This window comes from Thermobia domestica, chromosome 9 (assembly GCF_964235325.1).
Source record: "Thermobia domestica chromosome 9, izTheDome1.hap1.1, whole genome shotgun sequence".
In the NCBI taxonomy this organism is placed as follows: Eukaryota; Metazoa; Arthropoda; class Insecta; order Zygentoma; family Lepismatidae; genus Thermobia; species Thermobia domestica.
The window spans coordinates 187,527,790-187,553,893 of NC_137462.1; the positions used below are offsets into that span (position 1 = coordinate 187,527,790).

Sequence of the window (26,104 nt, forward strand, 5' to 3'; positions counted from 1 at the left end):
ATAAACTATGATGTTATATTTTGGGGGGATTCAAGAATAAGTGCTCGTACATCCGAATACAGAAAAAAATATTAGAATAATGTCTAATATGTCTAAACAATCCTCATGTAAAAGTGTTTAAAAAAAATATAAATTATTGACATTATCTAGTTTGATATATCGCACAATTATGTATGTAATTGAACACAAGGATATGTTTACATTAGCAAATATAATTCACTCATACAATATTAGGCAGAATTGTAATATATACATATCATCCAGCAGAACTATGCAAATTTTAGTAAAACTGTTTATAAGAATTGCATATAATTGTATAACAAATTACTGACAAAGTATAAGGACATTAACAAAAAACGGGTATTCAGAAATACTCTATTACAATTATTGTTAAGAAATAGTTATCACTCTATTGAAACTTACCTTACTGATAACATAGAGAATGTATCAATATATGACAACTGTAAAGCTTAATTGGGGAATATCCTCACATTGCAAGCTATGAACAGGCAAATATATAAATATGAATATTCAAAATGTTAATAAAAACCTATCTATTAGATTTAGGATTTAGGATTTAGATTTCTGGGCTTTCGGCATCTAAGGCCATTTAGCCCGTCACGATTTGAGGGATGACGTCCCTCGGCGAGCACACAATCCGGGGAAAGGGAAGGAAGAAAGGATTGGGGAGGGAAGGAGGCGGCCTGGGACCTTTAAGTTAGGTACCACCCCGGCATTTGCCTGGTGTGAATGAGGAAAACCCAGGAAAACCTCATTCAGAGTGGCTGGCCTGAAAAAGCGTGTTACACTTTTTCGACCGAGTGCCTATCTATTAGAATACTGCTCTTTTTCCGAATTAGTGTAGATGAATTTAAATTATTGATAGTATTGAAAATTGTATAGTTTTGTGTGTTTCTGTATTATATCATAGCCTTACCTTAGAATTCTAAAAATACAATTGTGTGTATATGTAAGTATATCTTACAGCTATAGAAAAAAAATACTTTGCGAAACAGCCCTTTTAGTGGGCCTGACGCTCCAACGCCATGTGTTAGCTGCTGCCTGAACTACATTCACCTTAGCAACTAACACGTGGTCAGCTCGCTGCATCGCTCTGTCTCTAACAGGCGTATCAGAACCTTTCTAGACCTAATGGCCGTCACGTCTTTTATTCACACAACTCCCCAGTTTGCTTCACGACAGTGGATAGATGCCGAAAATTTGGAAGCACCGATCGGGAATCGAACCAGCAATCACGTGGACGTCAGTCTAACGCTCTAGCTACTAGACTAGGGTGCCCTTCTTACAGCTATACAGGTGTATTAAAAAAACCGTCCGATCTAAAATATAAATAGTATTCATAATACAGAACATTGACATTTCAGATTAATTTTACATTATAAACCTAATCACGATGTTTTTTTACATACCAAATCAAGGTGCTCAATATGACTCACAGCATATGTCCATACAGGAGCCGAATTCATCCCAACTTTTGTGTTAATTTCTGGGTCCACCGCTTTCACAGCTGCTGTTACGCATTCCTGCAGTTCGACTGCTGTATTTGGAAGGGGAGCACGTATTTTATAAACCCCCACAAGAAAAGGTCGCATCCAACGAACTCCAGTGGTATGGGAGGCCAATGATGTACAGCTGAATCTTCAGGTCTCTTACGTAAAATGATTTCAGCTGTGCAGTCATCATCCTGACAAACACTGAAGTGACCAGTAAAGGAAACGTGCGTCCTGTAACCTACAGGCAACTGGGTAAAACTTGACAGTTCCTTCTTTTCGACGGTTCATTGTTGGTTCAAAACGGGACAAAAAACTGCATAATTAAAATAGTTACAATTGAAATCCGATTATTCTTTTTGAAAGACACGGTATATGTATCTTTATCATTTGACAAGTCTTATTCATACACACGAATTGGTGTAATGTGCATGATTATAAAGATGAAATAAAACTGAATCGAATTGCATTCAGTGCACCAAACACATATGCAGCTTGCACCTTCGTGTAGAACATGTCAGAAAACATTAACCTGGTTAGTGCGTAAAATAACTAAGAATTATTATAGTTGTCTTGGAACTATTGTTTATGTTCTTTATATTAACAAACCATAGACAGTATAAAATGGAACTGTTAAGAAAAAAAATTCCTACTGCTGCTTTGAACATACTAACATTTTTATTAAGTTTATATCCTATTGTCATATTTATTAAAACCCTTGCATACATAGAATTATATCTTTTTTAAGATCCAATTAATTAATTTTTTTAATAACAAATACTATTTCATTTGCAAAGCGTAAGATCATCTAGATTACATTATTTTTAAAAACGAAGTGATATTCTGAAGGTTCAGAAGTAGTGAAAGTGGTTATTCCCACTTGCCTTATCAGAACACAACCCTGAAACTCGTCTTTGGTAGTGGAGAACCTTTTATTTGTTGTTCATGTATTTGGATTTTCATTGTAATAGTACGTGCATACTCAGTTGAACGTGCATACTTTCAATAGGAATCTGTTCTCGGAATGTCTGTTTCAAGATTATTTTGAATATCTTGGAATATAGGGTTCTGGTAGGAGCTGGCTGAGTACTCTTCGATTAACACCAGTGTCCTCGGAATTGTTCCTACAGCTTGTGTTCCGTTTTCATCAATTTCTTTTCTTTCTTTCTCTCTCTGGCCTGGTCTAGTCATTAATTTCGATGTGCAGGTTATTTTCTTAAGTAATAATCACCAGTTCCAAGCTTGTGCTATGTATAAGTTCAGAAATAAAAATATTTAAATTCATTATTGCTTTTAAATTAACTTCGTGTAATATCCCATCGATGACTTAGGTTCTCTCCTGTCTAAGTTCAGTTCAGAGTTTATTAGTCTGATGGAAAAGATTCGAAAATTTCCTTCAATATTGTTGCACGGATGTAGAACTTTCATCCGGTCAACTTCGTGATCTGTCTCTTGTAAACGTAGACAAGCCAGATGTGGGGTGTTCATTGTCTCTTGTATCTCTTACATATTCCCTAATCCTGGGCTCAGGATTTTTATCATTCCTGTCAACTGTTTATCACACAAGAAAAAAGCTGACTAAAACTCTACTGAAAACCTTTCTTTGTAGTAATTTTTCTTATATTCTGACATTGAATTTTCAGAACTTGTTCCTGATTTCACAGAAAATTTTATTGCAAAATTACAACCCACTTTCCTCATTCTTTCAGAGCCAAAGGGGTAGCGAAACCCATTTATGTTCCAATTTAGTTTTGTTGTTCGGATTTGGTGGTATTCTCATGCCGCTTTGCCGCACTCTGGTCCTATTTTCAGAATTATATACATGCGCTTTGCTCTATAGGATCATGTGTAGGCGTCTGGTCCCATTTTCAGAATTTTATGTACAATGCATTCCGCTTTACAAAACTATGTTCGGAAAGAATTTCGTTTATAACAAACAGATGGACTTATTAAAGCTAACTGTACATAAAATGCTAATGTTATATTTTAAGAGAAATCACTATGGAAATCACGAAGAAAAAATGCAAATTCGGAATCACGCGTTTTAAGATAAATCAAAGTTACCAATCCCGGTATCAGTTATAGCCATAAATGTCGAAATCTAAGTGATAGTTTATTCTATATTAATTTTAATCGGGTGGTCTAAAACATGCTTACTCATAAGGGGGAGGGGACTATGCTAGAAGTAAACAAAACGAAAACATTAATCTTAATCTCCGGAGTCTTTTTCGGTGGTACGGCCCGATAAGATATGAAAATGTGACATCAACGCACGGTACATATCTACATTCGTACCTTACAGAAAAAATGTTAGTACTGTTTAGCGTCAAGTACGGGTAACATATGTGACTGTCAGCCAGTCGTGTTCAAATCCCAGTACAGTTCTACTTTTATTTATTTATTTATTGGCAGTAGTGCAAAACATTCTTTTAAGATACATGGAACAGAGCAAATGAAACAAAGTGGAAATAGTATGAAGAAATGGAAGTAACAACACTGACGTAAGTCTGAACGAGTTAATTCGTGCTACAAAGTGGATAATGATTGTAGATGTTTTAACAAATACACAAGCAAGTTACATACATATGCACGAATTGCGCATTTCTCGCGTGCCAAAAGAGATTTACCTCCAATACGCGTGACATCCAACGGAGCAATATAGTTAGCGTACGCCCCTTTTCTGCAAAAAATTTGGGTTCGATTTCTGGTCGCTCATGTGGTTCGGACTCCACATTAAGCTGTAAGTCAACGTCTCATATAACCTCGACACTGAGTGGAATGCTAAATTCTAAATTAAACAATACAGTACGCGTGAACTTGGTACGAGTCACGATGTTAGCACGCTCAGACATATATATAATACCTCAATGTGCTAATTTTTGCTTCTTCACGCTATTCCCACATTGTTTCATTGGCTCCATTCACATTTATATTGAAATAACTTTGCGCACTGTGAAAGTAGAACCGCGGTAAGATTTGAACACAGATCCCTGATTGACAGCCATAAATCTTTACCCTAGTTCACTCCAAACAATGCTGGATTTCCATGTTAAGCACTTGACATGTACTGTGCGGTATTGCCACATCATATCTTCACCGTCCTTTACTGTTGACATAAGATCCCAGAGGTTAAAATTTGTATTATGTTTTTGTCTTTTTATCCTTTTCTGCTCCCGCAGAGCAAGGATGCGAATTTTAGACCATCCGTGTGGGTTCAAAGGAAACCTGAACTGTCAATGGACAGACATTTTTGAATCATGTCATGGATGATAAATATCTGAAATCTGACAAGCCAACATTACACGTCCCAGGAAAATTCTTATTATTGTGCTAGTGTGATTTACAATTAAAGGGTCGTGGACTCAAATCCTGATCGGGAAACAAGTTTTTCCTTATTTAAATCTTCTCGACGGAGACGTTAGGATGCTCGAAATTTTATATCTCCTTTTCCCTCGCGTAACTTTCTTATAACCGGAGAATAGTTGTTTAGTGAATAAATAGGTCTTATAGACGTTGTATCTATCTTCTCTTCTCCCTGTCGTCTCTGGAGATAAATATTCCGACAAATGGACTGCAGAGACTATTTATCACTGATATATATTGTGATGCTCAGCTTAAAGTATGAGAACATCGAGAAACTAAGAACTCGAATCTTTTCTGAGATTATATTGCACTGATGCTACAAATCTGAGCCCTAATTACAAAAACTTGCTCCTTAATTCTCTGGTCAACATGAAAACTTTTATCAGAGCCCCCTCTTGGGGATATCATTAGCGTACATGCCTTGCGCGCAGGAGGGCCCGGTTCGATTCTTGCCAGTAGTTCAAGTTGTTCGGATCTCACATTAGGTTGTACATCCATCTCTCATACAGCTTCGTTGCTGAAAGGGATGGGGTAAACTGAAATCAAACAAAATATTCTATCACAGATGCCTATGCAACCCGCATCCTATATGAGTAAATCATGGTCACATACTCTGCAGGCGCCAGATACCTAGAATTATATTGCAAGGGGTGATCTCAAGGCAAATCTGCTTACAAGAATACTTGAAAAATAAGAAATATTTCTCTCATTCTTTGCATATTTAAGGTTCCGAGCATAGGATTGCGTTTTATCGTATTCTACAAGCAACCAAAAATAATGTTGAAGGCTGCATATTTTTGAAGGACATGCAAAAGACCTTTAAAAAAATATAATTCGTACAGGCTCAAAACGAGTTCTAAAACGTTCAATAGAAAAATAAGAGCATGTTTAATGAAAATTTGAAGAACTGGTAAATCGACACAAAATGTGGGATCGATCAACTTTCCGTTTCTAGAGGCAAGAATTTTCGAGATCTCACTGTCGGAAGGAAATTGCCACAAACATATAAACGTAGTAGCGGTCATAAGCATATAAACGTACCATTTTAATATATTGAAGGGCTTATTTGAATAAAGGCTTATGTAGTATTTTCTTAAAAATCTGTTTTATTGTTAAATAATTGCGTTTGAATGTAGACATTGTTTTAGAAAGAGTTCAAGCATCCGTACTCTATCTGAAAAATCAATTGTAAACGTCTGTTGTCCTATTGAAGCCATCAGATCATCTTTCACTTAAGAAAACATCATTTACAGCTTTAGATATTACTAATTTGACAACAATTAAATAAAAATTCTGTGGTTTCACATGTCATGACAGTGATTGCACATAATCTTTGTTATACATTGGATGTCGTTTTCAGCGACAATTTTAGTAACAGATTTATATTAAAAATCTTTCATTGTATATGCAATAGAACATAGAAAGTGGATTTCAATTTATTTTTTTTTTATTTATTTCCATCTTACATATACAGCTGTCAACTTCCTTCTGTGCTTTTCACATGAACATATTGCAAGATATTGAGTACAATCTCTCAAAATAAACAAAACAATACATTATTTCTGCATTTGATGCTTTAAAATTCATTTGAAGAACGTAGTACGAACATACATCTTAAAAGCAAATATATTTCTGCTAACAAGTACTGTCACCTTTTATCACAACGAACGGAAACAATTATTATGCATTACCCCACAAAGCAACGAGAGTATACACATAATTGATATAACAAATATAATACAAAATCATGCATCGGTCTCTGGTCCCAATGTGTTTAATTGTTACAACACTTTGGCACAGAACAAAAACTTAAAATACGTAAAAAATTGAAGTAACAATCAATCATCAATAATTACGCTCTATTTAGCTTCCTAACAGACTAAAAAATTTGCAAACACTGAATGTTGTTTCAATTGTAAATATTAAGAAATAGTACAAGAGACTATAATGTGCCAAAACTTGAACATGTGCTTACACATGGATAGACCCACTTCTTAAAGCTTCTTTTGTAATGAGCCTTGCTTTTCGCATACAACTACAAATATGTACCTATTCAGTCAATTACAATAAGGACAGACTGAAATTAAGTTTTTAGATATAGCGCAAAACCAAAAAATTGTTAAATAGCTATCTTCAAATTTTTAAAAAGAACGGCCAAAAATTACTCTGATGAAAAATAACCTCAAAATACAGTGAAAAAATATGAGTTTGTGCTGCATATTATAGTATATATTTATTTATCACAAAATAGTAGAACTATCACAAAATAGTACACTTAAAGATTTTACTTATTACATTTATCAATATATTATGACACCAGTTTTGACAGAATACTATGAATGTATGGTCACAAACTTTTAAGGTAAATTATAGTAGTTTCTTCAAATTCTTTCCGAAAATCTAGAGCAGAGCAATAAATCATAACCTGAACAAGTCTGTAAATTTGAATATCATAATTAAACAACACTGATTGAATAGGTGTAATTAAAATTACGTTGATTCGCATATTTTAATAACAATGGAACTTAGAACAACACACAAAATGATTAATTACTAAAAGTCAGTATTTAAAGTTCGTGTTGAAATTAAGCTTAATCCTGAGGCAACACAGAAAGTGTTCATATTGTCCCAAATAATAATCTGAGCATTTTGTAAATGTATTTGACACTAAGAAATTACATTTTTAGAAAGTATACTTATATAAATTTTGTACAGACTAAAGCTAAGACTGTATAAAATTAATGCAAATACTAAGTAATACTTTGATTTTAGCTTTTCAGTTAAGACCGTATTTATCAAGTGTAGATTATTTTGACATTTTAAAATATGCAATACTAATATCCATTGAAAAAAGCGATTGTGTAATTACGCAGCGAATAGCCATCAGATGCATTTTTGTAAAAAGTTCTACATATTTAATGAGTCTTAGATTATTTAACGATTGCTTTTACAAATATCATTACTTCAACAAGATGTTGTTCCATTCAACGTATGCTTTATTTACTAAATTGTAACATTTCGTAATTATTGAGGGAAGAAATGAACGAGCTTCTCCAGAAAAGATTACATTGTAAATCGCATAACATAATCTTAAATATTGCTCCACCTAATTCGTAAAATACTCATGAGACAACTTTCAACCTTAGTATCAAAAGGAGAAACTAAGTTAAGTGAAACCAACTAAATCTTCTAGGACTAGAATAATATATATCCTTTCAGTACAAAAACTTTGAAATTGTCTCGTTAAGTTAGAATTTTTATTGGTAAATAACATGTTTACTATATACTACTAGGATTTCTTTGTAGTGAAAAAGAAAAATGAAAAATCGATCACAGACAAAAATAATTATCTTTTCATGAGTGGCTGAAAATATACATGGCACTGTGAATATAATATTCTAATATATAATTTTTTACAGCATCAATCAAACATTTATATAGGTTACTCTTCACAATATTGACAATATTGAGCATACACAACCTAATATTAAAATACTGATGGAAGCTATAAACAAGAGCACATAATACTCATCAAAATATGATTACATTATCCGTTGTCATTTATTTATCAGATCTACTTGAACTTGTGTAAAAAAAAGATTTATACACTCCTCTACTTTAAGAATGTATATCCTATTAATCATAACAGCATGATAATTTGATATTTTGATACTCAGAATTTTATACAGAATTCCCACAGATTTTTGTAAACTATTTCCCTGATTTTTTTTCTGATAAAGTTTTACCTATTTCCTTGGCAAAAGTTTGTTTAATTTATCGACTTTTTCGTAACTAACCCCATTAATTTAGTTAGATACCTAAACTTAAGGTAGGTATATATATATATATATATATATATATATATATATATATATATATATATATATATATATATATATATATATATATATATATAACGGTCTACACGATACGAAATTATACGTGAACATACACATGGTACGAGGCGCATCCAGCGCATAGCTAGGAAACCGTATGTTGCACGAAGCGTACGTGAGAGGGTAAGGTCCCAACATGGCGCATGCGCCAGTAGAACTTCCCTAATTCTCTCAGTAGCGTCGTGGTAATGATTGAAGATTAGCATTCCTATTCCAGCTCCCGCCGCGTGTGAAGTGCGAGCAGTGATAAAATTTTTGAATGCACAGGGCATAGCACCGATTGAAATCCATCGTCAGCTGTATCGTTGCACAAATATCAATGCTGACCCTGTGCGCCTTGCTTTGTGCTCTAGGGTCAGTTGCTTCAACACAAAACTTCTTGATCAACAGGCACTCCGTGACAGTGGTGTGCAATAAGAAGCGGAAAATCTGCAGGAACTGCTTGCTCATGCCGTTAGGCCCATAGACCTGACAAAGCTGACGATGGATTTCGATTGGTGCTATGCCCTGTGCGTTCAAAAACTTTATCACTGCTCGCACTTTACACGCGGCGGGAGCTGGAATAGGAACGTCCATCTTCAACCACTGCCATGACGCTACTGAGAGCACCAGGGAAGTTCCGCTAGTGCATGTGCCACGCTAGGACTTTACTCTCCCACGTACACGCAGTCGCTTCGCGCAACATACCGTTTCCTAACTATGGGACGCGTGGGAAACTTACTTTCTGGATGCGCCTGGCATTAAGACTATCATTAACTCATGATAGCATTTATATAGAATCTCTGAGAAAAAAATAATAATCAAAATCAGTACATCTGTCCTTATGCGTAAGCATGCACACAATGAAGTCGGTTAATTACGATATTAATACTATCAACCCTTGAGGAGTTTCATGGCCTAGCTAAAAAGACGTACGTATCTCAGCTCAGATCAGAGACTCCACACAGTGTCTACATCAAGGGATTCATGATGCTGTAGCTTAACTGATTTCAGGGTTAAGAACCTAATCTTAAATCATGACACAACACAACTTGCTATAACTTAATATATCTGTAAACCATTATTCTATATAGTGATGTTGCATGATCTCTAAATTCCAAAGAACCTTATTATTTCAAAGTTGCCTTCACTACTGAGAACGACTACTTGTCTTCCCTGATATTTAAGAACTTTTCAAAAATTTCCTGACATTAAAGAATTTTTCAATAATTCCCCCTCCCAAAAAAAACTGTCTCACCATTTGTTTCAGTTCTTGCAATAAAGGGGCAAACATGAGTTTCCATTGGCGACTGTTTATAATTGAACTAAGAAAACACAGAAAATCTTAATGACACACAGAACTGAACCCGTGATTTAAATGAAACATTGTTCTGTCCTGTTGGTAAAACACATTTCCGATTATAGTGATAATCTGCGAAAATAAAATAATTTAAAATTAATCCACTATTTCGGACACAATGTTTTATATATACACTTCCCTGTCATTGGAACATGCTATGCTTCTTATATAACATACGACTACTCTCTCGTGCCTCGTGGCACTTTATCTTAAACAAAATTATCAAAATTCACGTGTATCTTCGACTTTATGATTAATTTTGACAATCTACAATGGAAACTTCAACCCAAAACTACATTCTACCTAATGATTTGTAGACAGAGCGACTCAAAAGACTGGCAATAACACAAGACTATTTGTAGTGTCCCATTTTTTTATTCCTCTCTCTCTCTCTCTCTCTTTCTTCTCAACATTTCATCGACGTGCGATTCGAAACTTGGAAGCTAAGTGTTTGTATATATAACTAGTATCCTCAGTGTTTATATCTAAACCAATATTTACTTCTTGATTTTCATCTGCCAAGTCGAATAACCACGCTAACATACAAAACCAATGTTTGACATTGCAGATCAGTTGAAATGATATCGAAGTGATCTGACCAACATCCCAAAAAGATGCATAACCATAAGCTACTGAACCAAAGATGCCAGTACTTCTGATACAGCCAAAATTTGGAAGCTGCGCTATAGCTCGCGACATCAGCACTGTGAAGCTCCATATGGGACTGAAATCAGTAGAAAACGTAATTTTTCCTCCTATAGTATAGTAAAAAGAAATGTACAAGCAACGACGCAGAAATTGCGATGTACTTCGTATAAAGAGTACTGGGATACTGTAGACCGTGTTCGAGATCACAGTGGAACAAACTGTAGCGCTTGGATCTCTGATCCAATGTTAACTAACGTCCATCCTCAACGACTTAATTTCACACAGAACATAGGACTATCGTCTTTGAATATTGTTTCACAAAATGAGCAGGTGGTAGGTACAATGTAAGATACGATAGCCGGTTAAATATATAACGTCATTATAGTATTCATTTTTAAGACATTTTTCGTTTTTCAAGCGTGACTTGGGACGTGTATGGAAAACTTCATGCGCATTCATACGAGACTGAATTATCCATTGATGATGATGTCTACCAGCAACAAAAGTTTTCGGTAATGCCACTGTAATGTTTCACGAACAGTTTCAGCAAAATGAGTGAAATTGTCGAACTATCTTAGCCAGTAAAATTGTCTGATCTTAATTCAATCTAGAATCTGCTGAATTACGTGGTTCACCCATGTATAGAGCGCTGACTCACAACTACCTAATCTGAGGGGCCATTAATGCTCTGCTACACTTCAAATGATCACCATGTATCTTCCGCTACATTATGGGTTTAGATCATGCCGCACAGCAAATATTATCTGACTAAAAGAGAGACTATTCATCACATTGTTCTGTGTACATAGTGTTACCATAAATCCTATCACCAACTTCTGATAACTGATTGCATGACGCAGTTAATGGATCAAAGTACATTACTATAGATAAAAGGTGTTATTAAGCATTTATATGAAAACTCTACTACTGAACTGTACACACATTCTTGTACACTTGATTATCGGAAGGTTCACTGAGATTGGACCGCACTGGATAACGGCATCAGGAAGGATTGGCAACGTACAACAAAAGCGGACTGCGCAGTTAAGGTAGTAGCAACTAGAAACCCAAGAAATTCTGCCAGAAAAAAAGCCAATAATGGCTTCTTTTTTTTTATGTCGATCTCTTGCACGCTCAACAATGATCTAGGGTGTGGGCTTACCGACGGTGTACAGATTATTATACTAAAGCAGAAGGTAAACGCAAAACACGTGCTTGAATGTTATGCGTTCTTTTATAAAAGTATTCCTTTCACTGATAAAAAGATTAATCAGTGAAGATTCCTTTAACCGATAAAAATAATAGATTTACGATGCAAGCTCCCTACAAGATCACATGAAACCCGAAGATCATGAGTTGTTATCAGTATTATATCATTTAAGACTTGGTGAGGAAAGTCCTGAGACGACAGTACTGAACTCCATTTCTGTGAAAAAGAAGTAATCCATTTCTGTGAAGAAAGAAAAAAAAAAAAAATACTCAAAACGCAAAAGTGGAGCTTCCAGAAGATCGTTCAGAAATCTATAAGCCTAACTCTATCCAGAAGTGGCTTCCGCTAAATGTATCAAACTTGATATTTTCGAGTAGTTTGGCTTTTCAGCCTCCCGACTTCAATCCACTAAATTGCAAGCTGTTATTCATATTTGAGATTATGAGTTTTAAGAAGGAACTTAGTATTGGTAGTATTTCTCAGCTCTGCGAGCAGCAGCTTTTCCAATGACAACTGCCCAAAGCTTAGTCTGATGAAAGTTATTGGTAGGTATTCTGACAAACTGATCAGTATGTTGCATAATTAAAACTGTGTTAGTGATTGGTTAAAAATTGTGTGACAATGTTTATGGTAAGACTATGTATGTATATATGAGCAATTTGAAGCAAATACTTATTTTGCTTAGACTACTCACGGAAACTTCATTTATTATGTTGCACTTCGTTCCACTGTAGAAATTAATGAAATCATTTGGGCTTTCCTCTTAACGTCTTAGTGAGATTTTCTTACAAGTACTGGCTGGCACTTCACACATGATATCTCTGTGGCAAGTTCAACTTCGTCATAATCTGTTGACTTACACTGTATATAAAGAATGCCGTATTAATGTTGAAGTAATAATACCCTGTCAACCTTAGTCACTGATATTCCTAAATATAAAAGTCGTCGCTTTATAATTAACTACATTGCGAAATTTATGTGGTGCATTCTGTGACTCTTCTGAAATATACCAAGTACGAATTTAATTCAACAATGTTTGTCATTATAAATTATATAATATCATATATCCATTTTTGACAACTAATGCGAACTAATACGATCTTACGCGTATCAACATACTATCTTACTTTCATTCCACATCAATTCTATTACTGTTATTCTGCGTTCTATTGCTCTTTAAAACAAGTGCGAGCTTCATACCTTTCTCCACATCAATTCCTGAGCTGAAAATAAAATATTAGAAAGAAACCTATAGTTTCTGATTTTTTTTAAAGGTAACTATCAGCCCTCCTGAACATACAGACAATCTAATTATTCTAATGACTTTATTTACTTGCATAAAATTGCTAAGACTCACAAATGCTTGCAATACATGAAAACAAGGTAACTTCTTGCGATATCTTGTTTTCGTATAACATAACGAACTTTTTTTAAAATACAAAATAACACAGATCTTTTACAAGTATGAAAAATTAATGACATTTTTGTCTTCAATGTGACACTCACATTTCATCTGATGCACATACATTTCATCTTATCTTCAAAAGAATAAGCATATACTGCAGAAAATCAGCATTAAAATGTTGAGCATTTGCGTAAGTACGGAACAAAATCCATATACATAGATAAAATAAATAACTTAGATATATTTCGAACATCCACATAATCATATTGAAAGTTCATTATGTATAAATAATCACACTTATACTATAATAATAAGCTACCACTTATATCACCAAGGCAAATTCAGTTTCTTATAGAAGACCAAATGAACCATCATCTTTAAAAATGAATATTCCATTCAAATATAATAAAAACTAAATACATTCCAAATTGTTTCCCTTCCGTTTTTCTTTCTTCCTTTGAACATTACGCATTGAAGCTGATGAGACAAAGTGTCTCTTACAACACTGCGCTACACTAAATTTGTATAACAGTAAAAAAATTACTACAATAAACTAATGTTACCTCTTTAATCTCCATAATTCTCTAGCTAGAACACACAAACCGAAACTAGCTATAATAAATATGCTCCCAGGTATGGATGCCAGCAAATTATACCTTTCATCTGAAAAAACAAAAAAGTAAGAGAATTGTTTTATTAAAACAATTATTTCGAAACGTATATTATAATACTATACTCATACTATGTTACGTTGGGAAAGTCCAATACTCAGAAAGTAAGTTTTGTAGAATCAAACCCGAAAATTAACTGAAGGTTAGAAAGAAAAGTTGTGATATTAGCTATCATAGTTTATGCTGCAAGAGAAAGAACTAATCATTCTCTGCTTTGTTCAATTTAACACCTCATCTTTAGTAGTAGACTATCACGTTCATGTTTCTTAATATTACGTAGAGCCTTATTGTTTCATATCCTAATGTTATGTCATTGAATCAATTACAAAACATAAAACAGTCTCATCACTGAAAATAAAATTCTCCAAAAACTTCCATCATGATATACCTTATCCAGATTTGTTGCAGCAATTCTAATTTTGTCTTGAAATAGGTGTTATGTAATACTAAATTTGCCCAATCTAGAACGATAGATAAAACATTGTGTTCTTTAAACTCTGCTATCTTTCGAAACACATCCATATTAACTTCTTTGACTAACAAAGATAACTTGCTTGCATTGTTTCTCTGAATGGCTTGTGATGATTATTATTCTGTTATTCACTACACCTCCGAACATGTGGCCGCGGTGGCTCAGTGGTAGATCGTTCACCTCTGGTACGTGGGGTCCCGGATTCGATCCCAGCTCCCGCCAAGCAAACTTTGTGGTGGACAAACATCGTGTATGTGGATTTTCTCGGGGTTCTCCCGTTTCCTCCCACTTTCTTCATTCCACCATTTCATTCATTTCTCATAATCACCGTCTCCTTTAGCCTAGCCTGCATAACCGTGGGAAGTAAAACTTAAGATTTAATTTTATTTCATTTTCACCTGCGAACATGTGTAGCTGACTCAACCCTTGGAACCAACATAACTTTCTTTGGCATTATAAGCATGATAACTCACACGAATATTAACGAACTTCCTCGTGGATATATCGTAAGCATAAGCGCGGTGTGTAGGGGTTCGATTCCTGGTGAAAGTTAATGTGGTTCGGATCCTACGTTATGTTGGAGGATCATGTCTCATATACTTTTTATGCTGAAAGGGATCTTGAACTCCTAAATAATCAATATCAAAGCAATTATTGACCTTATTTGATCAAACATATGCGCATGTTCTACGGAACCAGTAATGCCACAAATCATTCCCAGATACTAGATATATGGAGATACATGGAAGAGGTTTTTTTTTTTTTTTTTTTTTTTTGTCATGATTTGTTCTACAATTGTAACTGTACTTTTACCACTTCTTTGTGATCACATTACATATGTAATCACAATTCAAATGAGAGTCACTAAAATACGTATATAGATATGTAAGTATTGTTTAGCCATTTTTAAATGAATAGAGATAATTTCTACAGAGGTACACGTGTGTTACAATCTAGCTGTAATATACTCGATACAGTTTCATTCGTTAACTACCTGATTAGTTTATTCAACTCTTTTCAACTCTTTTTAACTCCTCCAACAGCGCAGTGAAGGCAATGTCTTCACAGCATTATCCTTTCCGAACGAGAATGAGCGGAGACATGAACATTAAATCACTGCTCTTAGCAGAAAATTTTATTTATTTATTTATACATGTTTCGGGACATTACCGGCATCTGTGGCCTTAAACCGTCACATATAAAATATTACGTCCCTCGGCGAGCATACTATCGGGGAAGAGAGGAAGGAAAAAAGGAATGGGGAAGAAACGAAGCGACCTGGAACCTGTATGTTAGGTACCATCCCGGCATTTGCCTGATGTGAATGAGGAATCCCAGGAAAAACTTCACTCAGGATGGATGGCTTAAAAATGCTGTTACACCTTTTCGACCGAGTGGCCCCACCAGGAATCGAACCCGAGATCACTCGCACCAAAAGCGAGAACACTAGCGACTATGCTACGCGGTGCAACACTCCCAGTAGAAAAAACTATTGACAGCAACACACAAAATTAGAAACGAAGTGACGAATGCGGAAGAAGTTGACAAAGGCTAGCCTTCTGTAAATTTCGGAAGATGAGACCGATAATCGAAATACGAACAGTCTTGAACAGAAACAAAGAACAGAAAAATAATGTTATTATGAATTAACGCAACTGAGTTACCATCCTTTATAGTTTCAATGTCAAAATACCTATTTCGTGAAAGCATAACTGATGTTCTGTACTAGCACGTTGACATTTGTTGCTATGGAAATGGGTAACTTCGGTTTGTGTTTGATTTGTGAATTATAGTTCATATACATTCCTTTTACTTGTTTATACGCAGCAGTAATAATCCAAATTAAGTCAAAGGATTGTACAGTCAACTGTAAAAGAGTATACTGCATGAATGACCCTTTCCATCAAGTATTTCACTCTACCTATTTCGAAACTCCACGCTACGTTACTGTAGATTTAGAGTATGAGATGTAAACATATCTAGAGACAGTGCCATCTCTGTACTAACAAGCAGTACGTAATTAACACCTTATAGACCAAAAGGATATTAGATAATTCTGAATGAAATGCTCAGTACAGATATATGAACTGCTTGGGAAGTATTCCCAACGTTCTAAACGTTTATTTGTTAATTTACATGAGATTTACTCTAAAACATTCTACACCAGCATAACCTTAATTAGTTATTTGTGCTACGTAGTCTCAAAGTTTATATTTGCTAGTTTTTTTTTTTTTTAATCTTTCTTTTCTTCACACAGGCTTTTCTACTCATTTTGATGAACACAAACACTAGTGGTCATTTCCCAAACGAAGTTCTAAAAATCCTATACCATTTTCAATACATATCTGAATGCAAGCTATATTCCGAATCGAGGGACACTTTGCAAGTAATGAGAAATCGACAGTCAAGGAGAAGGTTGAGTTATCCCGCAGGTACGGTTGTCCCAAGGGATCCCAACAAGATTGATTCTGCATATTGTCTTACAAGCGTAAGAAATGTCAAACGTTAAAGCACGCACATTGAACTGATTTGCAGACTATGAATGTTGCATGTGAAGTTTCTTAGTAAGACGTAACCTAACAAATCCACTATGATAACGACAAGCAAATACATAAAGAATTATTTGACATGCTACAGCCATGCTGTGTAGTCTATAAGGTGGCTAACTACCAACTGGTCAGGGAATATTTCTCGTTCTACCCTCGTTCCACTGTAGATCAGGGGTAGAAGAAAACACCAGCCACATTATACATAGTAACTACAAGCATCAAATGACAGAGTTCCCGCTTTTTGTGAGAACTATTTCATTGTTAATAAAATATATATGGTTCAGGCCTCATTTTAAACTGTAGAGCTACTTTGAAAGAAAGAAAGAAAGAAAAAAAAAAAAAAAAACGCACAATAATAACACACAAACCAAAAAATCCACCAATTATCCTGAGAACTGGACACTTCACATAAGCTTCCGGCTCATTATATGTAATTTATAGTACTTTTAACAAACAAGACATCAGCTATTCCATGTTACAAGTTTTGTCATTATTCCATGCAGAATAATTTAATAAATGAATGAAACATTTCATTATTCATTGTAGTTTTCGCATGCATTATCCACTTATCAGTATTTGTAGCATCAATCCAGCTAATTCTTGGTTTACGTTGCCTCCGTTGAATACAGATATATGAAGTGATGTCATCATAACATTTAACTAACTACTGTCACACTTAGTTACACACAAATACTACTTTCGACTCAACTGAAAAAAGCTTATTCCAGTAATTCATTCTAAATTACTGAGCAATTGTGCTTCATCTTCAATAAATAAATTCAGGTTCTTACACTAACTTTAAAATGTACATGCAAAATAGGTTCTTCATTCCTCTTCATGCAAGGTTGGTGCTAAGCCATTGTAAGGAAAATCGATAATAGAGAAAATATCAGTACAAAAGAAAAGAATCCTATGATCGTCGATTAATCTGTCACTGTATGATCAAGATTATGTCTTGTGTCCTTTTAAATGATTTTCTTACATGTATAACAATTGGTAATACGACTTTTTTTTTTTGGATCTAATTTCGTGTTCCTAATCAAGTTGGGGTAACAGACTCTTAAATATTGTATGTCAAATAGATTATGGCTACTATGATGGATTTAGTATGATGACTGTGACCAAAATCATACAGAAAGATTCTCTCTCTTCGTGGTATAGATATCAATACACCACTACCACGAGAAGTACAGTAAATATTACGGTATCACTTAGTAAAAGTTTCTCAATGTTTCGAAGCTTTTTCCAGCAGAATTATGTTCGTCCATGTATATTATTGTTATTAGAACAATTCTGCAGTAAACTCACATAACGAAACTTAAGTGGCAAGGCACTTCCTTGGAATTTCTTCAAACAACTGTCTTTTGCTGGGTGAAAAAAAAAGTTCACTTACTCGACCTGGTTAGCGTTATTCTCAAACACAATTTTCGGAAAGAATATAACATTTTACAGAACCATTTGTTTCGAGCATTTTGGAGAATCAAATGGGAAATTACAGATATAATGCAATTTTGTAATGCAAATAAATTCGAATAAATACAATCTCAAATTATAGTACATTACACATATGATCGTGTCATACATTTTACTGTTCTGTTAGAAAAATACTGCTTAAAAAGTGTTATCATTACACCTTTTTCACGCATATGTTCAATTTCTTTACAATGTAGCATTTGTGGCATATTCCATACTCATTCTGAAGCAGATGAAAAAGTCATTTTGAACCAGTGTTCGTTTAATTTCGTGGAATTATAGTAGGCTTAATACTGAAATCACAAGTGGTAGGTCTATCACTTCCGATTGCAATAGAGATCGGACAAGATCGGAGATGAGGCCTATTTTTCAGATACCGACTCCATATCGAAAAAAAAAAAAAAAGAAAAAAAAATCCTTATTCTTTTTTAAAGTTTCTGCTCTATGGGAAGTAATACTGAAACCAGAAAGTGTAGTAGATTTCTATCATTTTGGGTTTCAACAGAAGGATGAGAGGAGAGATCCTGAATATACATTAAAATACATCTCTCGTTACTTATTACCATTTCTGTACTATTGTACTCAATACTGAAACTGGTGGTAGTGATAATTTCTACTGATTCTGTTTTCATTAGAGAAATAAGGGCGGAGATGAAACTTAGTCTTGGGACGCTGAATCCATATCAAAAACTAGTTTCTCGCTATCTCTTACAGTTCTTGCTGTATGCAAATCAATATTGAAAGAGGAAGTAATAATTTCTACTACTTCCGGTTTTAACAGGGAGATAAGACTGGAGATGGGTCTTAACCTTGAAACCCTGAACCCGTATCAAAAAACCGCTTCTCGTTACCTGTTACTTTTTTGTTCTATAGTGATCAATGTTGAAACCGGAAATGATATACATTTCTACCACTTCCAGTTTGAATTGAGTTACGGAAGGAGAAAGAACTTATTACTCGGACACGGAATTCATATTATCTATATATAAACATTTCTTACTATTTCTTATCACTTTTGTTTTGATGCCATCGACAGATAGACATAGCAATTCTATAACACTTCCGATACTTACACATAGCTAGTTTGGAAGTCTTCAAATATATAATAGATGTAATTCAATATTTTCTTTATTCATGAATTATTTTTAAATTAAAGGATTTTTCCTTCTATTTGTAAAATGAATTTGTCTACTTGGGCTGCGATCGAACCGAAGCTTCTTCGCATCTATAAAATAAGGACTTTATTATTAAGCTATCATGCCACGATCCATTGAAGTTGACAATCGATTTTAGAGTATATTTTACTATTTTTATAATGCAGATACACATAAAGAGATCTTGTTCCGATTACATTCTGTTGCTGGCTGATTTTAATTGATGATGCTATTTTGTAATATAGCCACATGTAACGTTTTATGGTAAAATAACCCGCAACTGTCAGTAAAAAATGAAGGCATGAAGCAAATTATACATATAGTTATGAAAGCGGCAACAATTGCTTAATCAACTACAGCCACCAAACACGAAGCTCTGTTTCTCACCTCCTCTTTAGCCATTGAAAATATATAGAGCTATCACAAATCATATTACTAATAAAAAGCACAACCTCTTCCTGGTATATTTCTGTCTCTATACAATCACTTATCCTATAATCTCATACAGAAGCCTCATGCCCTAGAAATCTTCAGTATGATTTTGTTACTCTTCAAGCAAACGTTAACTACACCAAGATAAATGAAAGTTGGAACTATATATATACAGGGGACTATTTACCTTGAAACGCCTAGTTGTAACTTTTAAACTAATACATAAAACTAACATGGAAATGTCAACCGGGAATATTGTTTAACATACTCTGGAATACCAGCCGATTAACAGTGTTGTCAACCCAATAAAATTATATTTATTTTAAAATGGAACTACGTCAGGTTATTATGTATTTCAAAACGAAACTTACAAATACTATGTTTATTACTGAATATTAGGAACTAAGGACGCTACAGTACTATAAACATCCGGAAACATCCAAATTTTGGAACTTTCTATAACAGTAACAACGTAAATGAGACGGATGTGTCAATGCATATTACAAGTACCTTAGTGTCGGATACTATGACCATGATATAACGTATTTCTAATAAGTAGGAAAGAAGTTATAAATGACTGAAAATGTTACTTCCTTCATAAAGTTTTATTTCGCAAAAGTACTTAAATAATTATCTTATCCAAGTACACAGACAGTTTTCAATAAACTTACAGATAGATCATAATGCTGTTTACAGCAATTTGATACCACAACCTGTTCCGAAGATATGAAAAACATGGCTATGTTTTTCGTTGTTCAAGCTTTGCTTTTAGTATACGTAACTTTGGTTTAAACTACTTGCTGAGCAAAACAATACATTTATTGTAAAAATTATTAACGTGTAACAGTTTCGAAAAGTATCCACTTTGTCCTCATCAGACACATCTTAATAGTATCTGATGAAGCCGAAGTGGATAGTTGGCGAAACTGTTACACGTTAATAATTTTTACAATAAACGTATTGTTTCGCTCAGCGTGTAGTTTAAATCAAATTTATGTTAGCATTACAGCAATTGTTTTTGGTAATTGTAATTACATCATCATCTTGCAATTTCATAATTTTAACCAATGCTGCGAATCTACCAATGTTTATCAAATCTCAGGAATGGTATGAGATATCAAATCCCTTTAAACTGCAGTATGATCTTTTTGTTCGTTGGAAACCATCTATGTGATTGGAAATGATATTTAAGCATTTTTTCGGAATTAAACATTTTGAAGAAAGTATAATTTTAATCTTTTGTAACTCTGTTTCTACTTGATACAAATACGTCATATCAAGGTCATAGTATTAGATAAATACAGGTACTACCAATGTGCATGGATGCGTCCATTATTTGCATTGGTACTGTTGTAGTGTCCAAAAATTTGGATGTTTCATATGTAACCTGACGTAGTGCAATAAAAAATTTAACTGTTGGGATAGTAACACTGTTAATCGGATGGTGTTACAAAGTAAAACAATGCCCCAATGATATTTGCATGTTGCGATATTTCATTGAATTTTGCCAATTAGTTCAAAAGTCACAAGGGCAATTCAAGATAAATGGTCCACTCTGTATATCTTAGGATATGCTGCCTGGAACACTTCAGAGGAGGGAAATCAATTTGTTTGAAGCTAACCACTCAGTCAAATGTAAAGAGTGTATTTTCAATGGAAGCCTTGACGATTTCCTTGACCAATTCTAAGAAATGTCTAATTTTGAAGTACACTATTTTCACCGGGGAAATGGGAACTTACATTCATATTTCCCCTTTCTATTGTTAGGCATTGTTTGATTCGCCCACTAGAAGGCAGGCTCTAATGTGTTGACTATTCTATAGATGCGTTCTAATGCTCCGTGACGGTCATCTAGAAAATTAACATTACATATTAAAGCGAGAGAATTCGGATAAACCATGAATCAGGATACTACTCGAAAAGTGGTTGCTAGCTTTCCATGAAGTCGCTGGTGTCCCCTTGTTTACTTACCAAGCAGATGGTTTCTCACTGTTGCCAACAGCTTTACAATAGCACTGTTACAAAACTCAACATGAGAGAGCCAAAATTAGGGACCAAGCGAGAGAAATGGTCACTGCAGTGATACCCAGCATTTCTATATGGAAGTGGAACTTCTAATCTTTCACTAAGAGTGAAGATCAAACTTCCAATCCCACCAATCATTATACAGTTTCGTACGATACTCTCACCGTGTAATAAATGATAAGAACATCTCCACAATGCAATTTGTCTTCTGTAATCAACTACCGAAACATATGTGTACGTGCAGAATATTAAGAGGAAAATCCTAACGGAATGTAGAGATGTGAGACGTTTTAAACTACTGTATTTAGCCTACAATTCCCATGTAAGATGGTAAATTATAATCTTTTCCGCAGTTCTTTGCCTAAACTTCGGAAACTTTGCTTAATTACCTCGTCCTTTAAAAATACTTTCAGAAACAATCCATCTAATTATCAGTGTTCAACTGCTATATTTAGCGATTGCCTTCATTACACTTATACTTTCAAATATTTAAAATTGCATACTTTTAAGTGTACGGAAGCTCAGTTCTTGGTTATGGTAGAGTTTTAACAGCCTCTGGCAGTAATATTGAGAGTAAAATCGCCGAAGACTATTATTTCACGCAGCGACACAAGTCTTAGGAACACAGTTATTAGATTGCTCGTCAAATCTGTGCGAATACGCCACTGAAAATTACGCTTTTCTGAGAGGAGGAGGGATATATTTGTCTCCTTTCCAACATGGATACTTCTACAATGAACCAAAGAAGTAACGGCACTGGAAATTAGAGTTTTCTGGGTAGGAGTACGCAAATGAAATTTTCCATGTAAGATAATTGCAGTAGCCGGTTACAGTTACAATAGAAAAGCTCCACATTCACAGGGTAGAATGTAATGCCAAAGTAAATTCAGCTCACTATCGGAACATTAGAACATTTATACCGGACAGATACTTAACCTGTTTACTGTGAAGACGGCAAAAAAGATTGTTATTCACCAGAACGAAGCTCCAATTATATCACCCGTTTTACTGTCGCCCGTGAGAGATTAGTACTGGATTTGTCCTCTATTTCGACATATTGGTATGAGCATCCAATTCATTGTCGATAGATCTTTGTGCGACTTTAAGTTGTTTAAAAAGGCTGCTAGAAATACAGTACACAACTACGATCCATTAACGTAGAACTACGATGCAGAGCCAATGTCCGAAGGCCTGCTACCATAACCCAATCTTCAAGCGCTGATCACTCAGCTGTATTCCAAAATGGCACCTATTTAGGTGCTCTACTATGCATAATTTTCTTTTTGACTTGGAACCTACTGTACTCAAAATGTACAGTTCAAAATTACCCAATGAAAGCGTAAAGGATTCTTTGAAATTCCGTAAACTAAAAAGCATGTATGGATCAAATAACTACCGTAAATCATCATATTTGCTGAAGATCATTTTACAATATTATAGAAAAGCTATTTTAAATATTTACTAATGGATGCTATAGGTTACGTATCTCATAAATGAATATACACTCACCTTATACCCAGAAGTTAATTTTTCTAATTTGTAATTCAACACTTATAATTTGAAATATCTATATTTAAACACTCATAATTTGAAATATAATTCTTCAGTCGAATGATATGAATGTGTGTAATTCGAACTTTTCGAGTAAATAACAACCGAAATGAAATAAAATAAAATACTTACAAAAAATACTTTATCTACCTTATCCATATAGATTAACATGTACATTTTCAGTGTGCGAGACTCAGATTCGATTTCCGGTGGGAATTCATGTGGTTCGAATACCTACGTTACGCTGCAGATACACGTAGCATGTATAATTTTGGTAACTACTCTATCAGGCCTTGTTTCCATGTTGTCAAACTAAACACAACAACACACTGAGCAAGGCTATGTGATGATATATATCAAACACGCAATCACGTAACACAACACAATAACTGTGTCTTCATCAACTGTCTCAGTGAGAAGTGGAAGTCTGATGAAGACACAGTTACTGTGTTGAAACTGTTATGTGATTGTGTGTTTTCAACAGCATGAACAAATATTATCGTAACTCAATTTTACAAACAAATAAATAAATATACGAAAAACGACGCTAGTTAACTTTTCATTATTACTTAGTTTTGTATCAATTTCAAATTAAAATCTTCAGAATATATGTTAATTGAATGACTTTTACAGAATCGATTGAGAGACGGCGGTGGCTCAGTAGTAGAGCGATCATCTCTAGGGCGAGGGTTTCCTGGCCCTAGAGATGAGTATGCCAACGCGAGTCTATGAAATGAAATCTTTAAGTTTTACGTCCCACTGTTATAGGCTAAAGGAGACGGTGATGGTGAGAGATTGATGAAATGGTGGAATTAAGAAAGTAAGAGGAAACGAGAGAACCCCGAGAAAATCAATACACACGGGTTTCTCCACCACAAAGCTCACTTGGAGCGAGCTGGGATCTATCCAAGAATCCCATGCACCAGAGGTGAACGCTCTATTACTAAGACGCGAGTTTCTGTTGGACAACATCGTGTCCGTGGGTTTTCTCGGGCCTTCCGTTTCCTCCCACATTCTCATTCCACCAATTATTTAATAAATCAATTTCACTAACTCATCCGTCCTATTCTAGCCTAAAGGGCAACAGCATGGAATGTACAAATAGACATTTACCAAGTCGATTGAGAAAATCCAATTACAGAAATATGTTGAGTAGTGCTGCCAATATAAATAGTTTTTAATTTCTTGAATAACTTTAATTCATTGTGCTGAAGAAAGCACATACAATTGTGTATGTAAGACACATATAGGATACATAATTATACAACGCCAAACTTTTCCTACAATATTTGAAGGGTACGGGGAAAAAACAAGGAATGTCCATGTATGTGCTTTTTCGGGTGCTTTGTCCTATATGTTGGTGACTCTTGGCACTATTTGACTGTCTATGCCATGCTTGCGTAGATGTAGACATGTTCATGTAAAAAGTGGCAAAAGATTTCATAACCCTAATCTTTGTACGCGGTTTTCAATATTAAAACGTTGTTTTCTCGAAAATGCAGTTTTGTGACATTCCTTGTTTTTTCCCCTTACCCTTCATTTGTACCTAAAATCAGAATTTAAAGAATATCTTCAAAGTAAAACATCACTGGAGATTCCAAAGCCAGGGAATGATTTTACAACGTGAGAGGTGGGGTGCAAAGCTAGTTGTAGAACTCTAGAGCAGCCAGTGTATAGGATGTACCATGTGATTATTATGGTGAACAAACATTGCATCGTCTACAATGATTTCCAGAAGTTCTCTCTTTTTCACATACTTTTTCATTCAACCGTGAGTCATTATCATTAACTTTAATTCACCCGCTTCTAAAGGGCAAATCGTGCGAATTTCACTTTACAAAGAAACCAATACTTTGTAAATTCAACACTTGTAGCATTAGTTTCGACGTGCGAATTTCACTTCATAAAAGAAACCAATATTTTATAAATTCAACCCATATAGCATTAGTTTCGAAATATATATATGTGTGTGTGTGTATCTTTTCTAATAATGGTGCAGTTACGTAGATTTACCGTCTCTAAGTATTGAATTCAATAAGCAAACTGAGAAAGAGAACTTGACACTTAAGATAACGTCAGTGACTGAATCTTAAAGCAGGAAAAACTGATCGAAATATTATCATCGGACCGATACCCAGATAAATTGTTTGAATTTAATGAAAGAGAAAAAATGGAATTAGAGAACGAGTTGAATTTTAAAGGGCAGGTACGTCATAACAGGGTAAAAGAAAACGAAAAAGCTGAAGAATGATATTGATATTGAGAAGCCTCATAAGCATAATACTGAAAATACCTCGAAAGACAATTAAGCCACAATAAAAGATGATAAAATGGGTATTAGGAGAAACAGAAAAGTTATGACGAAGACATAAAGTTAGAAATATATATATATAATAGTTACAGAG

At 34.6% G+C, this 26,104-nt stretch overlaps 1 protein-coding gene across 3 annotated transcripts in view; it reads right to left on the reverse strand.

The window, feature by feature from the left end:
* Positions 1–5,962: 5,962 nt before the first annotated feature.
* The window catches only part of Gk1 (Glycerol kinase 1), a 141,996-nt gene continuing 121,854 nt past the window's right edge, over positions 5,963–26,104 (reverse strand). For all 3 annotated transcript variants that reach the window (XM_081725670.1, XM_081725669.1, XM_081725668.1), the window contains exons 12-13: positions 13,936–14,035; positions 5,963–13,190 (exon numbers count right to left, since the gene is read on the reverse strand). In XM_081725670.1, the coding sequence (XP_081581796.1) occupies positions 13,097–13,190; positions 13,936–14,035 (194 nt within the window). In that variant the 3' untranslated portion in view covers positions 5,963–13,096. The remainder of the gene's footprint in view (positions 13,191–13,935; positions 14,036–26,104) is intronic.